A 26,412-nucleotide genomic window follows, 5' to 3' on the forward strand; every position below is an offset into this window, starting at 1 on the left:
TGGGGAGGCCTGGTTTTGCTTCATAGAACTTCAGACTGGGAATTTTATTTTAATAAAATACTTGTATTAAATGTTAAATAATGTCTCCCAGTTTATCCTCTACCCCTATCTTTTTTTTTTCTTTTTTTTTTTTTCGGAGTTGGGGACCAAACCCAGGGCCTTGCGCTTGCTAGGCAAGTGCTCTACCACTGAGCTAAATCCCCAACCCCCCTCTATCCCTATCTTATTTGAGCCTCAAATCAACTCTACCGTAGATATATCTTAAGTAGCTTCAGAGAATTCTTCTAAATCAAGTATTTAGTGTCTGACAAAGCCAGGCCTGGAACCCACACTCTTCCATGTATGGTGGCTCACCTTTTTATACCACATGCTTCCTTCATAGCACCCCTCAATCTGGATACTGTTCCCCGTGACATGGAAAGCCTTTTCCCGTTTGACTGTCTCTGTTGGCTAGACTTCAGGGGCTCTTTCCCCAGAACGCTCTGTTGGCCTTCCTCAGGCTGGACTGTCCAGGTGTTGCTCTAGTCACCTGTCCCTTTCCACCTAAGCAGGTTGGATTCAGGTGAACTGGCAGAAGGCGTCACTGACACAGCTAAGCTGCCGTACGGGGCCTGCACCTGCTCACCTACCTTCACACGCTTCCCTCCTTGCTTAGCATACAGTCTTCATGTGTCAAGCTTTCTGTCTTCCCATGACGCCAGAGCAACTCTTCCTTCAAGTTCCCTAAGCTTAAACTGGACGCGGTTGTGCCTTCCAGCAGTTCCAGCACTCAGTAGGCTGAGGAAGGACAATTGCTGTTAGTTCAAGGCCAGCCTGGACTGTATAGTAACTGCCAAGTCAGCCTGGGCTACTGAGTGAGACCCTGACTCTAAATGAAGGCCAGTGAGCTGACTCAGTGGATAAAGGTGATTGCGGCCAAGCCTGGAAGCCCGAGGTTATTTGATCTCTGGAACTCGTGTGGTTAAAAAAAAAAGGATCAATTTCTGAAAGTTGCATGTATGCTGTTGCACATGTATCATGGCGCGCGCGCGCGCACACACACACACACACACACACACACACACACACACACACACAGATACAAAATCAACCCCTGACCCCAAAGTTCCCTGAGGTTTGTGTAGAGTACACGCAGGAGCCACTCCTTAGCATGATGGGAAGCGCTAAGCTGGCTGGGCTTCTTTTGTTAGTCATTATAACAGTAAACAGAGTACATGCTATGCATGCACACGGGTGTGTCCACACTGCACTGTCACTCATACAACTGCACTTCAGGTTTCTTCTCTTCATCAAAACGAGGAAATAGGACATGCTTTGTCATTTTCCATCTACAGCCACAGGAAGTGTGAGTTCAGGTTCTGTGGAGGTGCTAAGTGATGGAGTTCAGGGAGAAAAGGCTTGCTGGGTAAATGGTAGCTGCTCAGATGTGCAGGAGAGAAGAAACCCCATGCACTCATACTGTGCTTCCGGTGTACGGGTCAGTCCCGAGGCAATTAATGGTGATGTGAAGGCCCTTGTCTACAACCAAGAAAACTTTCTTAAAATGCGCTAGTGGTCACAGGCATGGGGGCTAGTTAAAAGTTTTGTATGTGAGCATTCACAAAACACCAAAGCACCATCATTTTGACTCCCGCAGCAGTCAGGCTGGATGCTTGTCTTGGCCTGTGGTCACTGGGGTGCCTCTGTGAAGGCTGCTGTCACCTAACTGTACCAGGATGGCGCTGCGCTCTGCTCTCTAGGAAGGTGACAGCTGGGGATCTGGTGCTGTAATCCCTAGAACTCTGAGATAGCAGCGTTGCTTCCGAGCAAAGATGGCTTTCCAACATTTATGTAATCTTCTCATAGGAAACTGGGGGACTCTAGATGTCGTTGCACACAATCCTAATCCTCGGGTGTTCTGAGGCAGGAGGATTGGGAGGTCATGGCCACCTAGGCTAGTAGCAGGATGAGAGAGACAGTGTGTGTGTGTGTGTGTGTGTGTGTGAGAGAGAGAGAGAGAGAGAGTGTGTGTGTGTGTGAGAGAGAGAGAGAGAGAGAGAGAGAGAGAGAGTGTGTGTGTGTGTGTGTGTGTGTGTGTGTGTGTGTAGGGAGGAACAATAGACTTTGGAACTGTTTTTTTTTTTTTTTTTCCAGAAAAGTTGTTTATCTCTTTGCCTCTTCTCAATTGGCAGAGAATAGTTATCCGGAGTACTGCTCGGGCCTCCTGAAAGATAGATTTAGGGAAGTTGTAGCTCGCTTAATAGCCATCTGTGGAGTGACATAGGTTGACACACCCAATTACTCAAGCTCGGAGTCTGAGAACTGGTGCTGTGCAATCATCTCACCCGCATCTGCTGGTCATTGTCAACAGCGCGCGATAATGGCCCGGCTATCTCTCCAGGCCTACGTGAAAAGACAGGGTAGCTCTATCAAAGGTTAGGTCAGCTCCGAAGAGAACAGCCTTTCCCACCCGCTTCTTCCCAAACTTCTTCTTAAACATTCTCTTTTGAGAGGTTTTGAAAAAATTCATTCTGTTTCTTACTTTTCAAATATATGTGTATATATATGAAATATATATGAATACATAAAAACAAGAAACAAAATGAATGTGTGTATTAATATGAGTATATATATGTATATGTATGCATATAATACAGCATATGTATATATATATACATGTGCATATACACATGCTGCTCCTTCCTAAAGCAGAAAGATCAACATATTGTAGACCATTTTCTCAAATTGAAATCCTTTGTCATCTGCAAGCTTTTGGTGACATCATGCTGCTTTATTTGTGTGGAGGTATTCACTCTTTCTAGTTTATGGTTTTGTCACAACTGCTCTTAAGTCACCTGTGGGCAATTTTCTAATGCAATGCATTTGGGTCACTGTGAGTAGGAGGGAAGGAATCAGTTCACAGGGATGATTTGCATGTGAGGACATAACCTGTGCTAGTTTGTTCACACTGACAGGAGCGGTACCTTTTATAGAGACTGCGCCATGTGTTTACAGGTTCTGAGGCAGGCACCTGCGAGATCTCAGGCCAACTGGCTCTGTGAGTTCCAGGGTGAGCTAGGGTCAACAGAGCCAGGTCCCTGTCTGTTCCTTGTTACGTTATTGGTGAAAGTGTGGAGTCTCCTTTTAGAAGATGTACTGTTGACTCTAGGAAAGTATGCAAGGATTCACTTCTGCTGTGGGAAGAGGACACACTGTTATCTTATCATGAAGGCCATCATACTGTCTCTGAACCGCGGTTCTGTTGGGATCTGATGGCACTGCAGGGCTTCTGACCAGGATGGGAGATATGGAGTTTTGTAGGAAATACCGAACTTCTCCACAGCCTTCAGTGAGAGGAGGTCCCATGTGGTGTATTATCTCTGACTTAGCAATATGTCGCCAACTGTAGCTTTGCTGTTTTAAAGCATATGAGCCTTGTTTTTGGACTACATTTCTTTGTACAACACAGATGCTTAATGAGGTCTCATTGTTTTGACAAATGGTCAAGCACAGTGGGATCAGAGCAGTGCTGTTAGAGCTGGGACTAAGAGTGTCACAGAGGCAGTGGCTGTGGGCTTGTCTGCTGTTGGCGAGCTGCTGTAGACCGTGAGGAAGCACCCCACGTCTAGTCTCCAGAAGTCCAGGTAAGGACGCTGTGAGCCCAGGGTACGTGCTACATAAAAACAACTGGCCCGTGTTAGGTATTTTGTTGAAGAGGTTCCTCTTGTGCTGAATAATGGAGTAAGTAGGGAGTAGGTGGCCCCAAGCCTCTTTGGAGCCATCCGTTTCATTCATTCATTCATTCATTCATTCACTCATTCAACAACCATTTAAGTGCTCATCAGGTGGTGGGCACTGAATTGCTAGGGATTTTTGAAGAAAATGTTAAAAACGTCCATGTGTGCGGCTGCAGTGAGCCTAGGCCAATGTTGTCCCTGCTGGTTGGTATTTATACAGGTAATCCTGCTCTTTTCTTTTGGGCTTTTGTTTGGAATCCCTGCACTTAATGACAATGGCCTTCCTAGTCATCAGCACAGCGTTATTGACTGTGCGCTCTCTGCTAGACAGTGTAGCTGGTGAGGCGTTTAATCCTGAGGAAAACCTCAGTGTTTTAACCAGAGTTTACAAGATGATAGACTTTGAAAAGGTTATAACTCGGGGCTAGAGAAATGGCTCAGCAGTTAAGAGCACTGGCTGCTCTTCCTGAGGACCTGGGTTTAGGTCCCAGTATCCATATGCCAGCCTACAACTGACTGTAACTCTAATTCTAGGGGATCCAAACCCTCTCTAGCCTTCTTGGATATTGCTTGCTTGTGGTATATAAGTGTGCATGCAGATAAAAAAAGCCCCAATATAATATAATATATTTATATATGTGTGTGTGTGTGTGTGTGTGTGTGTGTGTTTTTCTAAGAAAGGAAAAAGTGGGTAACTCACCGGAGATTACATGTCTAGTTACTGGCCGTGCTACTCTTGACTGCAGGGTCACGCGCTTTCCTCTCAGGTTCAGCCCAGTGTTTTTCCCCTGTGGGTTGTGTGCACCTATGTATTGCGTGTGGAGCCAGTTTAGGTATCAAACATTGTAGGAAAAGAGTGGAATGAAGAGAAGGCACCACAATTGTGATAAGTGCTGTTTGGGGTGTGCGTATGTATATGTGGGTATAAAGTATATTTTTACCTTTTACCTAGATTATTGTAAAGTGTCAGCAAGCTGCAGCTTCCTTAGCTCTGAGGACCCACAGGCTGTGAGGACTGGTGTTAACAGATTGTGACATTTAGGCCTTACAAAAACTAACTTCTCAAGAGCACGGAGATAGTGGCCACACAACACCCAGTCACCTACTTCCTTCATCAAGCTGCTCCCTGAATTGTGCTGGGAATGCCTGGGAATCAAGTCTTATCTTCCGCGTGATGGGAATTAGTGCTGTGGAAGCTTTAGGGATGTTGACAGAGCCTGAAAAGGGAAGTTGACCCTCAACCCACTCTGAGTAGGTGACAATTTAGCCATGGAGTCCCACTGTTTACAGATAAAGACAGAGCATTTCTCCAGGGAATTCTGGCTTGGATGATGGAATGAACATGATAGCATAAGTGAACAGCGCAGGCTGTACATAATGTTTCTGTGTTACCTCATGTAATTGCTAATTATTTTGGCAGAGTGGCCAGAGCTGTTTGGAGTGAGAAGGGCAGCCTACCAGCAAGCTCACGGTTCTGTATGCCGTCTGCAGTTTCTTCTTTTGTTTCTGCTGAGTTCGGAGTGGTTTTCCTCCTCTCCTGGCTTACCTGGCGTGCGCTCCCTCAGTTTTCTTTTGCTGACTATATACTGCTCGCTTCATTAGCCTGGTGGCAGTGGGTCCAGTAGAGAAGCCAGTGTGGTGAGCCCAGTTTGTCTCTGCATTTTCCTGGCCTGCTGTGTCCTCTGAGGGGTGTGCATATCCTACTGTGTGGAGTGTGGGGGGTGAAAACTTTACAACAGTATACCCTGAGAAAAGCATTCATTTGAGCCTGCCTACTCAGTGTGTGCACACTCTTAGTAAAGCTTAGTCATGCGTTTTTAGACTGTTCTGATGTCTCCTGCAGCACCCCAGTGGAGGGTCTCAGACCTCCCCCCATACACTTCCAGGACACACATACTTCATTTTGCAGACCACTGATCCAGAAGGTAAATTGAAGAGTTTAATGCCAAAGCTCTTGGTTCTTTCCTTAAATAGATTATCTTTTGCTCCCAGTGTTTCTAATGCCCCTCTACAAAGTAGCTTTTGTGAGTTGCCATGTGATTTAAAAGAATGCATTTTGGGGGTGGGAAAGATGAGGATAGAACCCGTACGTGAGTTAAGTTGAATTTGTTGTTGCAAGAATACTGTTTTTCATTTTGGAAAAGGAGAACTAAGAGCTCTCCCTGTAACAGTCTGGGTTGGTGTTTGGTGTGATTAAGTCTTCCCTTCACATCGTGGTGACTAGCCTGGCCCATGTTCCAGAGTTAGAGCTTGGTAAATGTTTACAGAAAAAGAACCAGCCTACTTGAGAGTAAGCTAGAAGTGACAGAGTAATAAAATGAGTGATCCATCATCTGAGGGCCCGACTGAAGGCTACTAGCGTCCTGCACTGGCTGTGGGTTTTCTGTCGGCTTTCTGCAGGACCAGAGTGGAGCAGGGCATAAGAAAAAGAGACATTTGAGGAAAAGTTGTATTTCAGAGTTTGGAAGCCCAGCACTTGGGGATCAGTGAGGCCATGGGACACCAAGCAGATGCAACAAAAGATTATTTTGGGTATTGGAGGAATTTTCATTTTTGTGATAGAACAGGTCACCATTTGAGATCTAAAAGCAGAATGGAACTGGCCGGCTGTAAGGTAGAAGCAGACAGACTCTCGGACATGGGTGCTGTGTAAGTAGACATTTTGGATAGTTCTTCAGCTGGTAGACTGCCGATCGGTTCCGTGTCAGGGCTGTTTATGTTATTAATGTCACTGGAAAAACGGGTTAGACTGAGTGTGCTGCAGAGGCCGAGGGAGCGGTGTCCTAGCCTAGGACGCACATTGAGTGAGGTCTTCCCAGTGCTGTGGTTTTCCTCCAGCTGAGTAAAGACAGCTGGTTTTCACACACGGGCCTTGGCTGCACAGTAAGGAGGCGCCGTTTGCGTTTCTCCTTGATTCCCCCACCCCTGCTCCTCCCCTTTTGTGCTTTGATACTTTTCAAACTCTTTGTTTTTATTTTCCTCAGAGTTCTGTCATTGGATTTCTTGAATTTGGTAGAATATTTATGGGGTTACACACACACACACACACACACACACACACACACACACACAAAATGTACTATACTTCAAAACTTCATTTTAATTCATCTACCAATCCGAAGTCCTGGGTTGCCACTGGGTGTCAGATACCCTTAAAGATGTCATAAAGATGCAGGAGAGACAGTTTCCTGGCTAGTGGCATGCACTGCTCTCAGAGAGGACCAGAGCTTCAGGTCTAAACAGCTGCATTTGGCTCTCACAACCGCCTGTAACTCTAGTGCCAGGGGATCTGATGCAGTCTCTAACCTCTGTGGGTGCTTCTATTTGGAGGGTAATACTCACATGTACAAACCTGCACTCAAAAACATATACAAAGAAGTAAATTATTTAAAAAGTGCCATTAAGAAAGCAGAAAAGTAATGTTTTTTAAACATCTTTTAATTCTTTTCATTAAAGAAACTATCTATGTACTGATATTTTACCTGCGTGCCCAATGCAGCATGTATGTTCAGTACAGTTTCCACAGAGGCAAAACGGTGGCATCAGATCTCCTAGGACTGGAGTTGTAGGCAGTTGTGAGCTGCCGTGTGGGTGCTGGGAACTGAACCTATATCCTCTGGAAGAGCAGCCAGTGGTTTGAACTGCTGAGCCCCTTTAAATTATTTAGTAAGGTTTTAAAAATTATTATTTTGTATGTGTATACGTGCTTTGCTTGCATATATGTCTGTGAACCACATACATGCTCTGCCTGAAGATGCCCAGCGGAGGCCCAGAAAGTGCGTCACGTTGGAGTAAGCTGCTGTGCACATGCTGGGAGCCTACCTTGGGTCTTCTGGAGCTCAGTCAGTGCTGTGACATCTGCCCAGCTCCTGTTTTGTACAGCTTTAAAGTAGTGCAGACATGAGACAAGGTGACACTTTCGGGACAACATATGAAAATGTAATGAAGTTTATTCTTTGTCTTTGGAAGGCAAGGGTCTGGGGTCTGGGCCTTGTGGGAAGGAAGAGCTAAGGCTCCTTGGGATGGGCAGCATTAGGGGCATGTGTTAGAACAGTCGTTTCCTGCCTTGGGAAGTCAGACTCCTCTTGCTGTCGGTGTTGACTCTTTTAGCTGGACAGGGCTGAGCAGATGAAGGCAATCCCCGGTCTCCTCTGGCTTTTTGGTTTACCACATCAGTTGTTACACTCGGAGGAGCAGGCCACGCTTCTTCCCTGTTGAGTGGTTCAGTCTTCATTAGCTTCGTTTGTGGCTGTGTTTTATTTCGCAGGTTTTTGTATCTAACCGTGTGAACCACAGGTTCTTTGGTCCAGTGAGGGTGACTGCTCACTGTCTCTCGTCTGTGAGAGTGAATTCTTGTCACAGTGAGGTATGGTCCGTTGTTCCTGAGTTCCATCTCCAACTCCTGAATGTTCCCTTTCTTCCTTGATGCTGTGTTTTTGTGGAGAAGAAATGCTGTCTAGCTTCAGTCTTCTTCTTGTTTTACAAAGGAAGAACTTAACAACAGCTTCTCCCCTGCCGCTTTTAACTCCATAAAGTACCTTGTGTGTTTTGTTCCCAGAGTTGGTGTGCCTTCCAGAGTGGGGTTGCCGTGAGGCCGGCGATGGTGACGAATGTGTGTCTCTTAGAGCACATCGTCCAGTGCAGGTCGGGAACACAGCACTGCAGCCCCTCCTGTTGCAGGAGCGCAGCCCCGATTTCACACGCCCCTGGGCTCTGGCAGAAGTGTTTTCATATGCACAGCTATATGTCCATGGCTGTCTACTTGGTGAGACTGTTGTAGTCGCAGGTGGTATTTCACAGGCTTTTGGCTGTTGTTTTGTACCTAATACAGGATTGGTAGATTAAAAAACAAACAAACAAAAAACCCCACAAAACAAACCTAAAAAACTGCCTTCTAGCCTTGGCTTGGATTCTCCATCTGTATGGCTGTAGGCAAGTGTCTTATTTTTAAAATTCTCTCCTCTTTGCAAAGTAGTGCTATAGCAGTTTGTACGCCTTGCCAGGCTGTGGGGATTAAGGGTATCATTTGTGTGGAGACACCTAGCTGGCTAAGTCAGTGCTTTATTGTAGCGGTGGACAGTTGGTCCCGTCTGGCCACACAGGGAGAGTTGTTACTAACTCTCTGGCTTACTTCTTGGTCACCAACTATTAATAGACCTGGGTGGAGGTGTGAATCAAGCCAGAGTCCCTGTCCATGAGGAGCTCAGTTGTCCGTCTTAAATGACATCCTGTCGTCCAGTGTTCTGCCTGTGGTCTGTGTTGCTCCGTGGTGCTCCGTCAGTGCCAGAGTCCTCTGTGGTTGGAGTGTTGCCTTTGACCTGTTAACTATATGGCTCGGGATGTGGCTAGCTAGTTTCTGATTCGTGTCCTCAGAGTTCCTCCATGAAGATACCAGTAACAGGTCTGGGATTGTTTTCTGTTCAGATACATGAGGTGGGCTGAAACTCACTGTGCTCAAAAATCATAATCTTGCTTAATGATACATTTAGCAGATTGAAAGCCAGATCCCATTGCGGGGCAGGCAGGGGCTGGGTACTTGTTCTTTTTAAGCTATAAAACCTAGAGTATTTGAGACTTTCCGTGGAGACATATTTGGGCGGATAGCCAAAGTGATTACAGTACTCTGGCTTTAATATTGTCGGTGAGGTAATCGTGTGTTGGGGGAAGGGGTGCTTGTTTCCTCTCTGGCACTACACCAAATCCCACCACTGACTTCTTTGTCCCTTTCCTTAAACCTAGGCTTGCTTTGCACCAGTACCGGTTTTTCCAAAGGATTTGACCCTGGTAATGAGATGGGGTGATGGGAAGGCAGGTCCCAGCCCTGGGCATGGGACTGGTGGAACTGGTAAACTCCCTCAAATCCCTCCTGTTCAACAGGCCTCTCACTACCACGTCCCCAGTGGGGTGAATTGTTCTCAAGGAGAGAATTTTAAGAGTGATAAACAAGAGGGGTTAAAGTGTCCCCTCCACCAGGTCTCTGTGTCCTTATAAAAGGCTATAATAAACTGTCATTTTGCAGGTTTTCCTTGTGCTTTGTGGGCAATTAAGGCCTTGTTTATCATTCTCTTGGTGGGAGATAGAAAATTACTGGTCTCACCATTCCTTGGGCAGTTCAGCTTGGCAACCATTTCCCAAGCATTGATTGTGTGTGTGCCTGTCCTCACAGCTGACTGACTGACACGGGTGGAGCAGAAACGGCTTGTGTGTGTTCCCTTAGTTCTAGATTCACAAGCTTCTGGATCCCTCTCTGCCTCTGAACAGAAGTAAGGACAAGGAAGACGGATGGGAGTAGGGTGTGCATTCACTCTTCCGGATCCTTCCGGGAAGTTAGGACTTGTTTATGAGGAATAGGGGATGGAGGGCAGCACCTGCACAGAAATTGCCCTCAGATCTCAACTTAGTAATTTAGGGTTTGCACTGTTGCTGGTGGCCTCCTGAGACCGCCAGACTGAAGGTCACACAGAGCCACTTCTTGACCTCTGTAGACCCAATGAGAACTTTATCAAGGGCATCATAACCCTTTGGGTCTCTGAGCTGACTTTTTTTGGAGGTTTGGAGTTTGGCAAAGGAGCTCTTGGCCATGGTTGTCAATGGCCGCCATCACATCTTCTGCTTCTCTGTTGCCCCCCTGCCATAGGAGTTAAATTTCTGTGTGGGGAAACACATGAGGAAAACTGAGAAGTAAGACTGGCTCGGGACTGAAGGGCAGGGCTGTGCCCCCTGCATTGTCTTCATGCATATATCCTCTTTATGTGTACGTGCTATACAGTGGGTCTTTTCCTGCTGGCTCCCTCTGGTCCCTGGGTATGATGTGCATCTCCCATCTTTACGTTTGCTTTTCTCCCTGCAAGTCTCTGTGATTTGGAGCATCAAATATAGGCCAGGGATTTAGGACCCTTTGAGGTCCTTGGATTTAGACAATTCTCAGTGACATGTGCAGGAATGCTGGACTTGAATGCTATGTACGGGTGAGTGGGTTCATTTGGTGCTGTAGGTATGGAGCGTTTGTGACCCAGATGACCGAGTAGCTGCCACCCTCTGCAGACTTGCACACTTCAGAACACTGCAGACTTAACACTTCAGAACAGTGTTGATGACCGCGTAGCCCCACCCTCTGCACACTTGCACACTTGCACACTTTCACACTTCAGGACACTGTTGGGCTCCACCGTCACCATTTGCACAGCAGCCTCGGTGTCCCAGTGACTCCTGCCCAGCCCTGGGTCTTGTGAATCGCCCCTGTTCCCACCACAGAAGGGTGTTTTTGAAAAAGACCATGCGATGGACGCTGGCGAGGAAATCTGAGACTGGTCTCTGGATTTTCCCTGCTTGGTTTTGGGAAGTTGCCATGATATTTTGCGATAGGGTTTAACAATCACAGTTTTTTTTTTCCTTTTTAATATAATTTGCGTCTTAGAGTTTTTGAAATCTACCTCTGGATGAACAAACACTAGGCACTGTCTTCTCCATTTAAAAGCACTAAGAAATTTAAGCTAAAAGGACATTTTGCTTCTTTTGGGGGAGGGTAGCAAGAAAATTATATATATTTATATTTTTTTCTAGTAAGGGTACTTAAGAGCTTCTATTTAAAATTATAGGGTTTAAAAATTTTAAGTTGTACTTAGAATACTTTTTTTTTTAAGTTTTAATAGGGAGGGCTTGCTAAAAGTACAGGAAATCGGTGGCAGGCAAAGTTGTCTTGGTAAGAGGACAGATAAGCATAGTACACGGGTCAGCTAGAAGGCTGGCCCCTTGAGCCTGTGGATGGTGCTTTCCCCTGAGTCCTTAGCACACTGAGCTGTGTGGACTTGCGAGCCCGGTGTCTGTCTTGGTGTGTGCCATTTTCTTCCCCAGAAGGATGCCCATGCTGAGGAAATACACTGGGTTGTCTTGGAACCATACTGGCGCCTATGGACCAATGGATGTGCCAGGAGCAAAAGCGCTCACTGCAAGAGGAGAACCAGCACTTTGAGGAGTTTGTTTTTGCGTTTGTTGGTTGTAGACAATTTGCTTCTGTGCAGCCTCTTTAGTCAGCCTCCCCTCCTGATCCACATGGCTAAAGCTGCACAGGGGTTGGGTCAGAGGGAATATCGTATCGTCACGCACACACATTTTACTTTATTTTAAAGACTTATTTTAGAGACACGTGCGTGCGCCCTGTGCACATGAGTGCAGATGTCACGTAAGCCAGGAGAGGGTGACGTGTGGTCTAGGAGGAGGGGCTTGCCCTCCCTCCAGTCCTGGCTCATAAATATTTTAAGACAGAAACTTTGAAAAGTGTTTTAGTTTTGCAGAGATTAGAAATGTATGATTCTACTTTCTCAAACTTTTATTCCTGTTAAAGGCTAAGATGTTTCTACTGTCGTCTTCCATTTCTTTTACTTGTTATCCTGACAAAAGTAAAGTTTGTGTTAGTCTCATTTGGGCGTTTCCAGACTTAGTAAAACGGAAACCTTTGAACATTTTAAACATGGAAGCTGCTGGTTGAGTCTGTTAGTGGGTTTTTGTCATAGCTATTTAGTTTGTTGAATGTCAGAGAGCATGCACCTTCCACGGGTCACGCACAAGGAGATGAGCCATCTCTGCTAGTCAACACTGCCTTTCAGGAACTTTCGCAGATGCGAGGGTGAGTGTATGATGCACCTGCCCGGGCTCTAGTGGGAGCAGCATCAAAGCAAACGGGGATGAAGCCGCCTTGTTAGGAAGGCTAAGCTCTCAAATCAGAATGTAGGTAGGAATTAGCAAGCTGGGGAGGAGCAGCATTGTACAGTGCTGTCTGGAGGGATGGAGGGTCGGCACGAAGGGGTGCCATTAATAGACTGGCCACGTTCTGGTTCTTCCCTGGGTTTTCAAACCGTGTGTTGAATATAGTGTAATCTCTAAGACGCAAGGGCTGGAACTTGTCTAGTTGAACTCATTTGCTTCAGCTCACAATTGAGGTTTAATTTTTCTTTCTATAATCCTGATGAGAGAAAAGCAAAGGAAGAAGGAAAAAAAAGTTGTAGAGTTACACAGCTTATTGACGAATTTTGATACTCCCTATTAAGTATTATGAGTTAAGACAAAATTTCAGTTTTTAGAATCAAGGATTAATATTTCATAGAAATGAATTTCTTTATAAAATGAAAATTCTAGGTGTCGGGCATGGTGACTCGACTCTAATTCCAGCACATGAGAGTCAGGCAAGAGTTCAAGGGCAGACTGATCACATAGTCAGTTTCAGGCCAGTATGGCCTAGAGTGAAACAACTGTCGCTTCTAATTTCCCAAACCAAAACAGGTTTCCGTTTGGGGAAAGCAGCAAGACTGTGAACCCTCTAGCTGTCCTGTCTGGGTCAGAAATCAGCATATTTTAGGTCGGAAATATTTTCTACTGGGTGATCTCTGTGAAGAAGGCAGAGAGATGCTTGACACATTATTGGGAGCATAAAAAATCAATGTCTTCCTCGTTACTTTTCTCCTTCCCTTTTAACCAAGACTGATTTCAGGAGGGAGACAACTACTCCCACTTTGCTTCTGTTTGAATGTGACACTTGGGATTCAGAGCTTCCTCACTTCTGTTTGTTTGTATTTCTTTTTTCATGGCTGACACCCCCCACCCCCACCCTCTGACGCCTCAAACAATGGAATAAAAAACAAAGTGGAAGCTTTTTTGTTTGAAATTGAAGGGTGCTGTGAGAATCATTGCAAATCCCTGCTGCCTCGTCCACCCTCAGCTCTCCTATTTTGGGTAGTAATGCAGGCAGTCGTTTTAGAAAACATGGCTGTGCTCAGTGGACGGCACTCCTTCCAGGGGCCCTGTGCCAGAAGCAACAGAGGGACACAGCCAAGTCCCAGCCTGCAACCCAGACTTCAGCTCTCAAATTCTGCTACTTGAAATTTGCATAAACGTGGAAGGGAGAAAAGAAGCACCCTGTGTCACTCTTCCACTTTCGGCTCTGTGGCCATTCAGGGCATTAAACGTCGTCCGAGGGAGCAGTGGACGCACACGCTGCGGGCAGAAGGAGCACGGTATGAAAAGAGTCATGTGAGTCAGACAACAGACAGAGGCTTCTTTGAGGAGGCTACAAAGCAACAAGTAATGCCAATTTAAAACATTGCTTGTCAGAGCAAGGAGTGAAACACTGAAGGCTGCTCAGATTACACGTCTGGGGTACCAGACTTAATTACTCATGTTCGAGATTCTTAAAACAAAGGGAGGCTTTTAAGCCCATGATACATAGCTGGCACGGCCCAAAAAGCTCTGGAAAGCCTAGAAAATTGTGATGAGGACTCCATCAAGCCTGGATACCTTCAGTCTGTCTTTACGAAGATAAATTCCTGGTGCACTGGACCTGGTAAAGATCCATGACACTTATCTTGTTGTCTGCAGTGTCTGTATACAGTGGAGGCTAATAAACTTGAATAAACATGAAGCCTGTCTGGCCTGAATGGCTGCAAGGGTCTGTGCTGTGTCCCTAGTTCTTTGTAGAGAGGTTTTGACAGTATCAAGAGGGTATACTGAAGGCATCTAATAAAAGCGATTTTTACCGTGTTTGTATTTTTCTGGAGTCATTTGGCTAGGTCACTTTCCCTCTGTTCCATCGGTCCCTTCCCTGGAGGCTTCGAGGATGGTGTGTCCAGAGACCGGTTCATTCATGCTTGGTTGATTTCTACGAAGTGCTGGTTGAGGGCCATGCTCATGGATGGAGTGGCCCTTTGGCTCATGGGTAGTGCTGTTGTGCACTTAGTGAGTCATTTCTTTTTATTGCCCTTTTAAGAGGAGGGCAGTAAGCTCCGCGTGGCTTGTGTGGTTTATTAGAGTGCTGGTGATGGTGACTGGGAGGAATTAATCCCATTTATTGATATCACACTCTGTATTAAATTGTGTCATTTTCCTTTGAAGTTGACATGCTTAAACAGGGCAGTTCATTCCCCTCCCATTTGAAGGAGCAGCTGTGACCTGACCAAGCCTTTGGTGCCTTAGCCCATCCTGGCCTCCATGGCTTTTCTCCTGTTGTGACTGTTGTTTAATTCCCATCTCAATCCCCAAATGGGCCTTTCTTACTTACCTCTATCTGAAGACCGTGAATTGTTTGTACCTCCTTACTGGGTTTTGTTTTTTTTAGAATATAACACTGTCTATAAAGTGGCTTTATTTACATTTTGTTTTTGTTTGTTGTTTTTGTTGTTGTTGTTGTTGTCGTCGTTGTCTGTTTTCCCCTAAAAGAAGCAGAGCCTGTGAGACAGAATCTCTTTCTCTGTTGACTACAGTGTCTCTGACATCTGCATCTGCATCTGCATCCCTTTTAGATGTGCTGCGTTCTGAGTGGTTTCAGCTGGGTGTGGTGGCCTAGCACTCAGAAGGTAGATCCATCTCGGTGAATTTGAGGCCAGCCTGCTCTCCACAGTGAGTTCCAGGACAGGCAGAGCTACAGTGAGACCCATCTCAAAACTCACTGCCCAGTGGCTGGGCGACGAGACACAAGCCCACCTCCTCATATTTGCTTTTGCTTTTTTGTGGGGTGCATGTCCAGAATTACAGACCGCAGTTTGAAAAGATTGATCTGACTCTGCTACTGTGTGCAGTTTGACAAGAAAAGCTGGGCTGGTGGCTCAGGCTCCATCCACTCTTTGATTTGATTGAATGCTTCACTTCCTGACACATGGGAGCTGTCTTCACATTTGTATTTATGTTGCTAAACTGAAGTGTTTGCCCGGAAAAATGAGGCCACTGAATCTTGAGGTCTTAGTCTCTCCCAATCTCTCCTGTATTGGTTTGGTTTACCAAACTTGTCATTTCTGATATGACACATAATTACAGTATTCACTTAGAAATAGCCTGAGAATGAAGTCACGAGTCTCAAGTTTTCTGTCTTTCGTTTAAGCAAACTCTACCACCTAGATTATCTAAATTCTTTGGTGGTTGGACTGGACAATCAAGGAGACTTATTAAGTTGGCCACTCAAGTCCCAGGGCACTTGTTCCGTCCTCCTGTGGGGCTCCTCAGACTTCAGCCCTCCTCAGCATCCCCTGGGAACTGTTGGGGCTGGAGGGCCAGTCCAGGTACTGATTTAACAGTGCCTCTGATGCATACCGAAGTTTGAAGACTGTGGCTGGGGAAATGTTAAAGGTTCAAGGTAGCTGAACCTCACAAACCAGCCAGGAAGCATTAATTATTAGCCTGGGAAGCCCGCCTGGAAAGCCTGCCTCTTTTTTTGGTCAGGGACTTGGATTGGTTCTCTAAAGCAAGGCTGTAAAGGTATTTGCTAGATTGAGTGCCACATATTGACTCTAGATTGTTTGCATTCTATGAACCTGTCACTGTAATGATTTGCCAGGACACTTAATAGGATCAGGCTGTGATTTTTTTTCCCTGCCCACAGATGAGTCATGGGTGGCTGGGTCCTTATGGTCTCTGGGATAAATTTCTCCTTGGTACTGCATATTTTTATATATGTTATTCCGTGTGTGGTGTGATGTTTGTGCATGGTATGTGCATTGAGTGTGAATGTGAGTGACCCTGTGTACACACGTCACGGTCAGAAGGGAACTGCCTTCCTCTGCTTCTCTTTCCCTCACTGTCTTGAGACACAGGGTCTTAATCTGAGCTGAAACTCTTTTGGGGATTAACCTGGCTATGCAGTAAGCTCTTGGGACCTGCCTCCATCCCCTCTTCAAGTTGAGATCACAGGCGTGCACAGCCACGCCTGCTCTTTGCGTGGGTATTGGGGATTAATCTCAGCTCCTCATGCTTGCATAGCAAGCACTGTCTGCAACCCAGCCTCTGCAGCCTCCTTTATGGAGATTCTGGGGGTATTTAACCTAGATTAGTTCACCAGTAGGGAATGGAGCACTGTAACGCTGTGTCTTGCCTGAGGCCATATAGCCAGGTGCAGGAGGCAGGACTTGGGACTCATGATGGTTTCACTTGGTGCAGTTCTTGTAGGGGCTGAGCTGGAACTTGCTCTGTTCCTGTGAAGTAGTCCTTTCCTGAGCTGTTTGTCTTTTTTTTTTTTTTTTAATAATAAGGAGAGGAAAAGGCAACCAGAGGAGAGCTAATAAAAGTGTCTAACGAGGATGAAAACATCAGTTTGAGCGCTGCAGCATGGAGGAAATAACCTGACAGTAACTGTTTTAATTATGGTAGTTGCTTTGGAGCTTATCAGTGTGGGAAGAGGGAGCGCTTACGCCTTACAGGGAAGTGGGCCCTGGATGAGAAGATGTCCTTCCAGAGTCTGCCTGTGTCACGCACAGCCCAGGGAGTGTTTCTATGATGCCAACAGCTGTCACAGGGATAGGCTTAGCAGTGCTGCCACCAGATAGGATCTGATACCTCATGAAGAAAGCCACTTAACCTCTCTGGCCCTCACTTTCCAGCACGTGGTCATAATAATATCCGCCCGCCATGCTAGTGGGAAGTCGCTTGCCTCTGTACTTAAAACACAGTCTCTGGGCCTGGTCACCCCAAGTCAGTTTTGAGTCAGTCTCTGGCTCACTGTTGTGATGATGTCACAGGCTGCTTGCCTACGCTGATTCGTCAGCTGTGGAATAGGGTGTGATGTAAGGAACCGTTTCTTAGGGTTGCTGTCCAGGCTGAATTATCAGTTCCTGTATGTACGGGCTGATAGATAAACACTTCTCAGAGGGTTTTGAATAGGTTCTCTCTTGCCTTTCTGGTAGTCCTGAGGAGTCTTGGTGTATCTTTGTGATGAAAATCCCATTCTAAAAGCTAAACCTTCAGATGCTGGAGGCAGCTGAGCTGGGTGGACGGCTTCCTCTCCTGGGTGTGGTCTGCTTTGGAGACCTTTCGTGGGAAAGTCTTTTCCTTGTTTCTCAAGGGGCTTCTGTCTCTCCATGAATATGAAGTTAGTTTCTACTTTGCTTACCTGAGTTCCTTCTCTACCATTTCTAGTGACAACCTTCTCTTTACGTTTTTGTGAGTCCTTGAAATGATAGGCCATTGTAGTCCTTTCTCCATGAATTTGGTTTCTCCTTTTTTCTGGGACCTATTGGTGGATGTTGGTGCTTTTGACTGCTTATTCAACTGGCCTATTTTATTAAAACCTCACCTGAAGCCGAGCAGCTCCTCCTTATGGTCAACCGCTGTCCTCTCAGATCCTAAGTAGTCAACAATGGACTCTTATGTGGTTTTCTCAAGTGTCTAAGTCCTAAAGGATCATGGCCTGTTACGGTTGGTACAGCTTTAATGATCTCCTGTCCCTGGGACATGTGTCTGTCAGACATACTGAGACACAGAAAACTAAGGACATACACGACCACGTGAGAGGAGGCTGTAAGGTGCACTGTGCTCCTGTGTCTCGGGAGACACGTCAGTGCACGCGCAAAGGTGATGTGATGGGGGAAATGGTTTCTCTTTAGACAACACTTTTTGGTCTAAGGATTGTGATTGGTGCCTGATTTCTGATTCCAGTTTCTCTTTTATTTCAGCTTTGCAGTGTCGAGGTGGTCAAGAGCCCTGTGTAAATGAGGGGACCTGTGTTACCTACCACAACGGCACAGGCTACTGCCGGTAAGTCCTTCCGCATCAACTCTCTGACAGCAGGCCCTGGGCGAGCTGTGCTTGGCCTTTCTTTCTTTTCAGTGTCTCTGTGGAATGGTCCGTAGATCTGGTGTTGTTTTTGTGGTGTTGAGGAAGGAAGGGCTGACTCGTTGTTAGATAAATGGTTGGGGAGAATGTGTTACTATCCTGCCATTATCTTTATTGTAATTAAAGGGTTTTAGTGAGTGGCTAGTTAATATCTATGGAGTCCTTTTTCTATTATTTTTCAGCATAAGACACAGCTTTGAAATCTTCTCCCTCAAATACTAGAAATAGCCATGTTTTTAAGTCACACCAAGTAGATAGCTACTCTAAGTGAATGTAAAGTAATCATTAGGACACTTCAATCCCCTTGTTGACTGTGGAGCAAGGTGTATATGAGCTTCTAGAATGGAGGCAGAACTGGTCTGTGGGTGGGCCACATGGGTGGGGAGGGGACTGGACCTGGAAACTTGAGGTACCTCTTGATTCTAGAACACTTTTGTTTTTCCAGCCATCTAGTCTAGCCTAATTTTTTTGTTTGAGACAAGCCGTGAGATAATTTCATACACAGTTTTTTCCCATTTCTTTTATGTATTTGTTTTCTTATTTTTAAGACAGGGTCCTACTGTGTATCCTTGGCTGGTTAAAACTCCCTTTGTAGATCTGGCTGACCTTGAACTCCCAGAGATATGCCCGCTTCTGCTCAGAGTCCTTGGATTTACACCAGGGAAATAAGATGTGGGAATAGGAACTTGTTGGCCCTTTTTCTTGTGTCCTTGTAACATTTCCCCCTAGATTTTGACCTTAGGATCCACATTCTTTAATGTTATAAGATTTTCAGAAAGATTATTAGAACAATTTTCTTCAACAAAGTGAAAATATTTTAAACCGTGCTGACAGTCAAACTTGACATTAGTTAGTTTGGATTGGAATTAAGATAGCATCAGAAATGGAAGTTATGTAACTGACTGTGGCTACTCACTTGATTTTTAGCCAGGAAAATAAAACTGACGTGGTACACTCTCCTTCACGTGGGCGCTACTACGGGAGGGAGTTTAACACTGCTACTGGACACCACAGTTTGTCTCTTGGCAGTGCCCGCTGTGTGGTCACTTACTCTGTTCTAACACTGAGCTCTGGTGGACTTACCTGGCACTATGGGATCACTGCTGAGCCTTTTCTCTGGGCATTTCCGCATAGCTAATACCTAGCATGGTGCCTGGCATGCAGGAACTGTAGGGTGAAGTACTTTGTCTGCGCCTTCTTCAACGGCAGCGGTTCTCAGCCCTCCTAACACTAGGGCCCCTAAATACAGTCATCATGTGTGGTGACCCCAGCCATAAAATTATCTTATAGCTGTCATTTTGCTACTGTTATGAATCACAATGTAAATATCTGTGTTTTCCAATGGCCTTAGGCAACCTCTATGAAAGGGTTGCTCGACCTCAAAGGGGTCACAACCCATAGATTGACACCCACTGTTCTAGGGAGCTGTCACAGACACCTGTTTGCCTCAAGTGGGCCCCTGAAACTAGAACCAAGAACTGATGCCACCCAAGTCTAGCTAGTCCACCGGGGTTCCTTATTGGAGCACAGGCAACTCAAAGGCCAGCTGCCACACTGAAAAGCCCACCGTCACGGTGACTCACACAGCTCCTTGCAGGAGGTGAGCCCCGCCAGCTGATGGTTATTTTTGTAACCCTGGAGCAGGGCGTTGCAAATCCTCTGGGTCCCCAGCTCCTTATGCCTTGTGAGCTTCAATAACTGTATCTTACCAGCCCCTCCCACCTTTGTAGAGTAAATGTTTCAATTGGGAGGAAACAGCCACACATGCCCCTTGATTAAGAAGATCCATACACACAGAGTTCAGCACATACCATCATTCCCACGTCTTTATCTGTTTATCTTAACAAGATGGATTTTCCCCTCTGGGAAGTTTACTTACTTTGTGTAACATTGGCCTGGTGGAGAGGCAAGCTAGTTGGATGAATTGGACTTAATGACTTATGCAGGGGGAGTTTCACATAGGTCGTAAGTGTTGGCCTGTATATGTCTGCTATGAGAAGAGGAGGCTTCAGGGAGAACATACAGTGTTTGAGCACAGGAGAGGACACGAAATAAAGCTCACTTTCAGGGCAAGGCAGTTGCTAGCCTCAGACCAGGCTAGCATGGTCGGAAGCGTGACCAGGGAGGAATGGTTGCAACCAGCCTCAGGAAGAAAACCCTGCACAATGAACGCGCTAGAAGTGGTGTCAGCCTGGGACTAGTTGTGGTGAACACCTTTTGTCCCAGTACTTGGCAGGCATAGTAAGGCCAATCTTTGTGGGTTCAAGATCAGCCTGATGTACCTTGCGAGTTTCAGGCAACCAGGGTCACACAGCAGAGGGACTGAATTTGGAGAAAGAGGAGTAAGGGAGGAAGTTGGCAGAGCCATCCTTTCGGAGACCAGCAAGAAGGCTGGGAAGAGTGCTCTCCTCACTGACGTGTCCAGTGTCCTCAGGAGGGGCATGGGCGTGACTGAACACAGGAGGGGAGGGTAGCATGGAGGCTGAGCGCACTGCCCTAGGTTGCTACACTGACCTCTTTGTTTTAAGTAACAGTGATGTGTACTCACAGCACTTCCCAGCATCCCTTCACCACCCCGACCCGAGAGACAAGGCACTCCAGTTTGTTCAGTAAATATTTTCACAAAATAGTCCATAAGTATCCCAACACTTAGAGGATTATGAAAATTACACCAGACGCGCAGGGCATGTGATTGTCTTTTTTTCCCCTGAGGTTGCTTAGTGGATTAAGGAAACAGAGTTGAAGCCAAGTTCCTTTTGTGGGGGGTAGGGTGGGAATTGGGAGAAAACTGTTTTAGGGTGGAAGGTATCCCAGAACCTGTTAAGGTGGTATTATGCTGCTGGTTCAGCTAAAACCTAATGATTGTTTATAGACAGAATAGAGACCCTTGATAAGATCACATTGACAGATGCGGATAAGTACTTTCAAAGATGGGTTTTGTGCACAGTTCAACTGTGTGGTTTCCCCCCCTTCTCACTTCGATGAGCCCAAGGACCCTGTCAGATTGTGCTGCCAGGCAAGGGGGACCTGTGCAATCTTGCATAAAACTCAATTACTGCTGCTAAATAGTTGCTGTCAGCTCTTAATAAAGTCCTCTCACTGCTGAAAGTTAGGACATTTTCTTCTCTCCCTGTCCTACTGGGAGGTGTAAATATGTAATTAAGTTTGGATGTAATTAATCACCTTCGAGTTGTTTGTTCTAAGCTTTTAAGTATAAACCACCTCAAATCCCATTTTGATTAAAAATCGTAGGCAGCTCATGTTTGCTAGGATGCGGGGTGTAGGTGAGGTCATGAGTTACCCAGTTCACGGTGTTTACTGCAAGGACATATTTATCCTGTTTTATATATTGTCTGAGGTGCCAGTGGTCAGCTTCTGCCCACTGCTCCTTGTCTTGACTGTGGGCTCAGTTTTGCTTTCCTTCACTCTTTTAAACCACTGCCTTGACACTAGGCAGTGCATTTGGAGTGTTTATCCCAGTGGAGGTTTGTGGGAGTGGGTACGTTCCGTCCCTGATGGATCACTTTGATCCTGTTAGTGCTACGTTAGGTAGATTTGCTTCTGTTCACCCTGAGTGCTGGGAGGTGACACACATAGCCAAGAGTGACCCTTCAGAGGATCTCTGTGGAGTGTGAGGGATGTTCCAAGCTTGGGGTGTTTCTATCCAGCCCCTCTACTTTGGCAGGCTTGAATTCTAAGGAGGACTGCCTACCCACTCTTTCCAACTCTTTCACATGGGTCTCGAATTGTATTCTCACCTTCTGTACACTCAGAGCCATTGAAGGAGAAGCATTTACAGTATTGTGTTCAGACTTTGAGCTCCTCCTCTCAGGTCTCCGGCTTTTCCAAGGGTTTGCCTTTCAAATTCTATTTATCTCCATAGCTCCCGGTGCCCCTGCCTTGTCTCTGTTAGCAAGATGTCCACCGTCAATTGCTTTTGTCTGTAGTGCTGCGTGAATCGAGGAGCAGCTTGCAGAGGGAAGGCAGCTAAATGTGGGGCTCTCACTGTTTGCTTCTGTGCCCTCTCAAGTCCTGTGTTCCTTGTAGTCTTCTCTAGTGCCTTTCATATCCTGACTTTGTAGTTGTTATGAACAAGGAAGCTGCTCTGATGTGCTTGGTGTTGTTGTTTGCGAGGGTACGGATTGGAATGGTGAAGGGTCCTTCCTCATCACCTGCCATGGAGGAGGTGCCTAGCACAGCATTGGAAAGAGGAGGAAAGACACAAGGAGAGCCACACAGTTGCCGAGCTTCCTGAGGATGGGTGCGTGCTCCTGGGAACTTCTAGTGTGTATCTAAAAATTACATTTTAAAGTGGAAATGATGGATGCAAAATGTTGTAAAATACAAGCTGTGTCACATTTTATCCAAACCTTGTCGCTAGCTGCAGTAAACATTAGCAACTCAGTATTTTCTTTGCCAGGATTAGGAGTGATGTTGGTGGTCCAGGCATCTGAAATCCATCCAAGAAAACTGGGCAGGTTGCCTTCATTGTTAACACAGTTAGGTATCATAGTGGAGATCAGAGGAGCTGGACTCCCCCAGAACTCAGCTTTCATGGAGGCTCTAGCCTAGTGGTGGGCCTCAGTGGTGGTCTCAGAAGGGTGTGTGCATTGTGGCCAGCTCAGCATTAGTCTCTTTCATCGCCTTCTCCTGAGTGCATGCACTGCTGTGAAGGGGAGCTGAGGACTAGAGCCGTGGACGGACTGTCCCCTGGCCAACCCCTTGCTTGCTTTCCTGTCAAGCTGGCCCCGCCAGCCCAGTTCCTTCATGTTGGGTGCCCTAGCTCTCAGAGCATCATGTATGCAAGGGTTCTCTGGAAGGCGACAGCAGAGCCAGCCATGCCTCTGTGGTGTCTTCATTTCTCTACGCCCTCTTTTTAGCATCTTTCAGACATTAAGTGAAGAGCGGTATCTTTGGCTTATTCAAACGCTCTCACAGGGTAGGGGTTCTTCTCTTTTTCTTAGAGTGGTACTTAAGAATGATTGACTCGAGCGTTACTTATTGTGCAGACAGAGTGATGACTCCATGATTAAAAGCACCCGCTGCTCTTGCAGAGGACTCAGGGTTGGTTTCAAGCATCTGCATGGTGGCTCATAACCATCTGGAACGCCAGTTCTGGGGACCTAAAGCCATCTCTGGCCTCAGAGGCCACCGGGCTTACAGGTGGTATACAGAGATACATAGAAGCACCCCCCCCCACACACACACACCGGAAGTAAAAATGGACACATAGTGATTTACTGCAGTCTGCTTGTGTGTCCCACATGCACCACTCACGTCTGCGGTAAGAGGTAAGAGTTAGTTGATATTGTTGAATTACTTCATACTTTGGAAAGTCATCCAGCCACTATCAGATCACTGGTCCTGAGCAGCCCTGCAGGGCTGTCGTGAGGTCGGGTGAGAAATAAAGTCAGGCAGGAAATAACTGAATCTAGTATGGACTGCTCAGAGTGAGCTGGGGCTATGGTGAGTAGGGAGAACCTAGCTTCGGGTATGGAAGTCAGGGCACTGCCTGAAAACTCATTCATCAGTCAGGGATACCTCGGCATCATAGTTCAAAATATCAAAGTTAGTGCAAAAAAAAAAATGGTGAGAAATCCCAGCATTCCAAATGAGGAGATTAGCAGTACCCATCATTGCCTTTGCACCAGGCTCCAGTGTGGCTCAGTCTGGTGCTTGTGAGTGGATTAAGTCTTGGAAGAGTCCTGTCTGGTAACATGCAGAGAACATAGATTTTCATGCCAGATAGACTGGAGTCTGAGCCTACTTCCTGCTAGCAATCAGATATTTGGCAATGTAACGGCTACAGTGCTAGCCGACTGTCGTTCTAGACCAGCTCTGCCATCGTTCTGCTGTTTAGATGAAATGCATGTTAAACTCTTGCTCTATCAGTCAGTAGATGGGTGCTCGGGGAGTTTAGATAGTTTGCCCAAGATCTTAAAACTTTCTTTTTTAACGGTTTGGAGATGAGCTCTTGAAAATGTGCTGTCATTTCTTTCAGTTTACCTATCAATAAAATGGGACCAAATTGCATATTAAAGTGAAAGCTCAAACAAGACCTCTCCAAAAGGAAGTATGAAATATATGACTATTGGAATATGATCAAATCTCTGCTTTTATTAATTAAATTTTATGTATCTATTTACTTATTTATTTTTATGTGTGGGCACGTATGTGCTATGCATGCATGTTGAGGTCTGAGCACAACTTGCAGGAGCCAGTTCTTTCGCATCATGTGGGTCCCAGGGCTTGAACTCAGGTCTTCAGGCTTGGCAGCAAGCTCCTTTATCTGCTGTGCCTATTTTCTGCCTTTCAGTGCCTGATTTGAAAGTAGAAGTAGTGGCTTTGGGTAGGCCTCAGCATCTCACTTAACTATTTACTACTGGTTTTTAGCTAGTCAAGGTTACAAAGGCGAGCCTCTGCTAGTGCCTTTTGCCATTATGTAGATGAAATATAAGAAAAGAGCAGTGAAATGGGGGATGGGAAATATTGTTTGTGAGTGAGCTTTTCAGTAGAGAAAATTAAACAAACCCCCCTTGAACCTCCCCATTTATTGATTGGGGACTAGCAGGTTCAGAACAGTTTTATACAGCTGTGACACTGAGATGGGTGAAGCCCAGTGGCTTCTGGGATGTTGCTGCCAGTACAGTCACTTGTTAAACATGGCACTTGGTGTTTGCACATAAATTACCCATATATGTAGGTGTGTCCATCAAGGCCATACCTTGTCTAACAGTGCCACCCCAAAGTGAGTGTTACGGCGTCCTTTAAACTGTGAGTGTGTTGGAAGAGGCTTCCATTAGTCTTGACCACCAGCTTCTTATCAACGCAGGGTAAGAGAGTCCCCATGAGCTTTCCAAATCCTTTTTCTGCTTTAGGCGGAACCAGTAAACATTGATGGGGAAGTAGAAGGCCATCCATAGGCTCCGCCTGAATCCCTCTGCCTGTCTTGGGTAGCTGCCAATAAATTAAATCAATTAATTTTGGCTCACAAAGCTGGCATTAATAGATTGGAATTTAGCTTAACTTCTTTGAACACGGCCTCCAGGTTAACCATAATCCTGTGTGAAGCTGCTCATTGTTCAATCGTAGCTTGTCAGCACCATCACTTCATGTAGGAACCCCCTTACCCCCCACTTCTCTTCCCTGGGAAGCAGAATGAGAAATATTTCTCTTTCTAGAGAAGCTTAATTAAATTCATTTTAGTTTTGCCTATATTTGCCCTTAATCAAAATTAAATGGAAATACAATTATGTAGAGATTTCCAAGCTTATTTTGATAAAATAGCATAAATATGTACGCTCAGGAGTTGGAATTGCCAGCAGTGGAGCTGAGTGTCTTGTCTCCCCCTTGTTGCACGCACACATATCCATGAATGAGTGTGCATGCATGTGCACATGGATCAGGAGAGTGTGTTGTTTCTGTGTTTTTATAATTTGAGTTCTATTTTATATCCAACTGAAATGCAAGGTAAATTAATATTTCTCTTCCATTTCATTACACCTTTTAGATCTTACTTATCTACTGTTAGTGACCTCCCTGAGGATGTAGGCAGTCATGGGGTCTAAGGTCCTCGGATAGGAACACCAGACTTCCCATTCTGATGCCGTAGCTTCTGTTTAATAGTCCCCTTTCAGAAATAGTCCACATTGTCTTTATGAGAAGGACTTTAGGAAAGGGGAGCGAGGGCAAGGGCAGTGGTGACGGCTGGCATTGCTCAATGACTACAGAATCACACCCTTCTGCCTGCTTCCCCTCCTGTAGGAAGAGAAAGTTCATGAGAACATCATCGCCTGCCTTAGAATCTAAGTGGCACCAGAAGCCCTTAATTCCAGTCTCCTGTTCCATAGAGCAAAGGACTCAACTTCTCAGTATCTCTGCCACTCAAGGCAACTACAGATTGTTTTATTCAGATATGAACACCCCATGTGGCCCATAGGAGGCAAGCACTGCCTCCACACATGCCAGAGGCCTCCACATATCTCAGGCCTTTCTGTTCTGGGTCATGTGAATAGATCAGAAAGCCCCAAATATGTCTCCATCTTGGTTGCTTTTTCTGTCTAAATTCTAGTTCATGTAATGTTTCACTGAACCAGTGTGTGGATCA

At 45.9% G+C, this 26,412-nt stretch overlaps 1 protein-coding gene across 1 annotated transcript in view; it reads left to right on the forward strand.

Moving 5' to 3' along the window:
- Positions 1-26,412, forward strand: part of Notch2 (notch receptor 2) — a 133,379-nt gene that overhangs the window by 16,107 nt on the left and 90,860 nt on the right. Inside the window, 1 exon segment of the mRNA NM_024358.2 lies at positions 18,146-18,227. Within this exon segment, the coding sequence (NP_077334.2) occupies positions 18,146-18,227 (82 nt within the window).

This window comes from Rattus norvegicus, chromosome 2 (assembly GCF_021556685.1).
Source record: "Rattus norvegicus strain SHRSP/BbbUtx chromosome 2, alternate assembly SHRSP_T2T, whole genome shotgun sequence".
Classification (NCBI taxonomy): domain Eukaryota; kingdom Metazoa; phylum Chordata; class Mammalia; order Rodentia; family Muridae; genus Rattus; species Rattus norvegicus.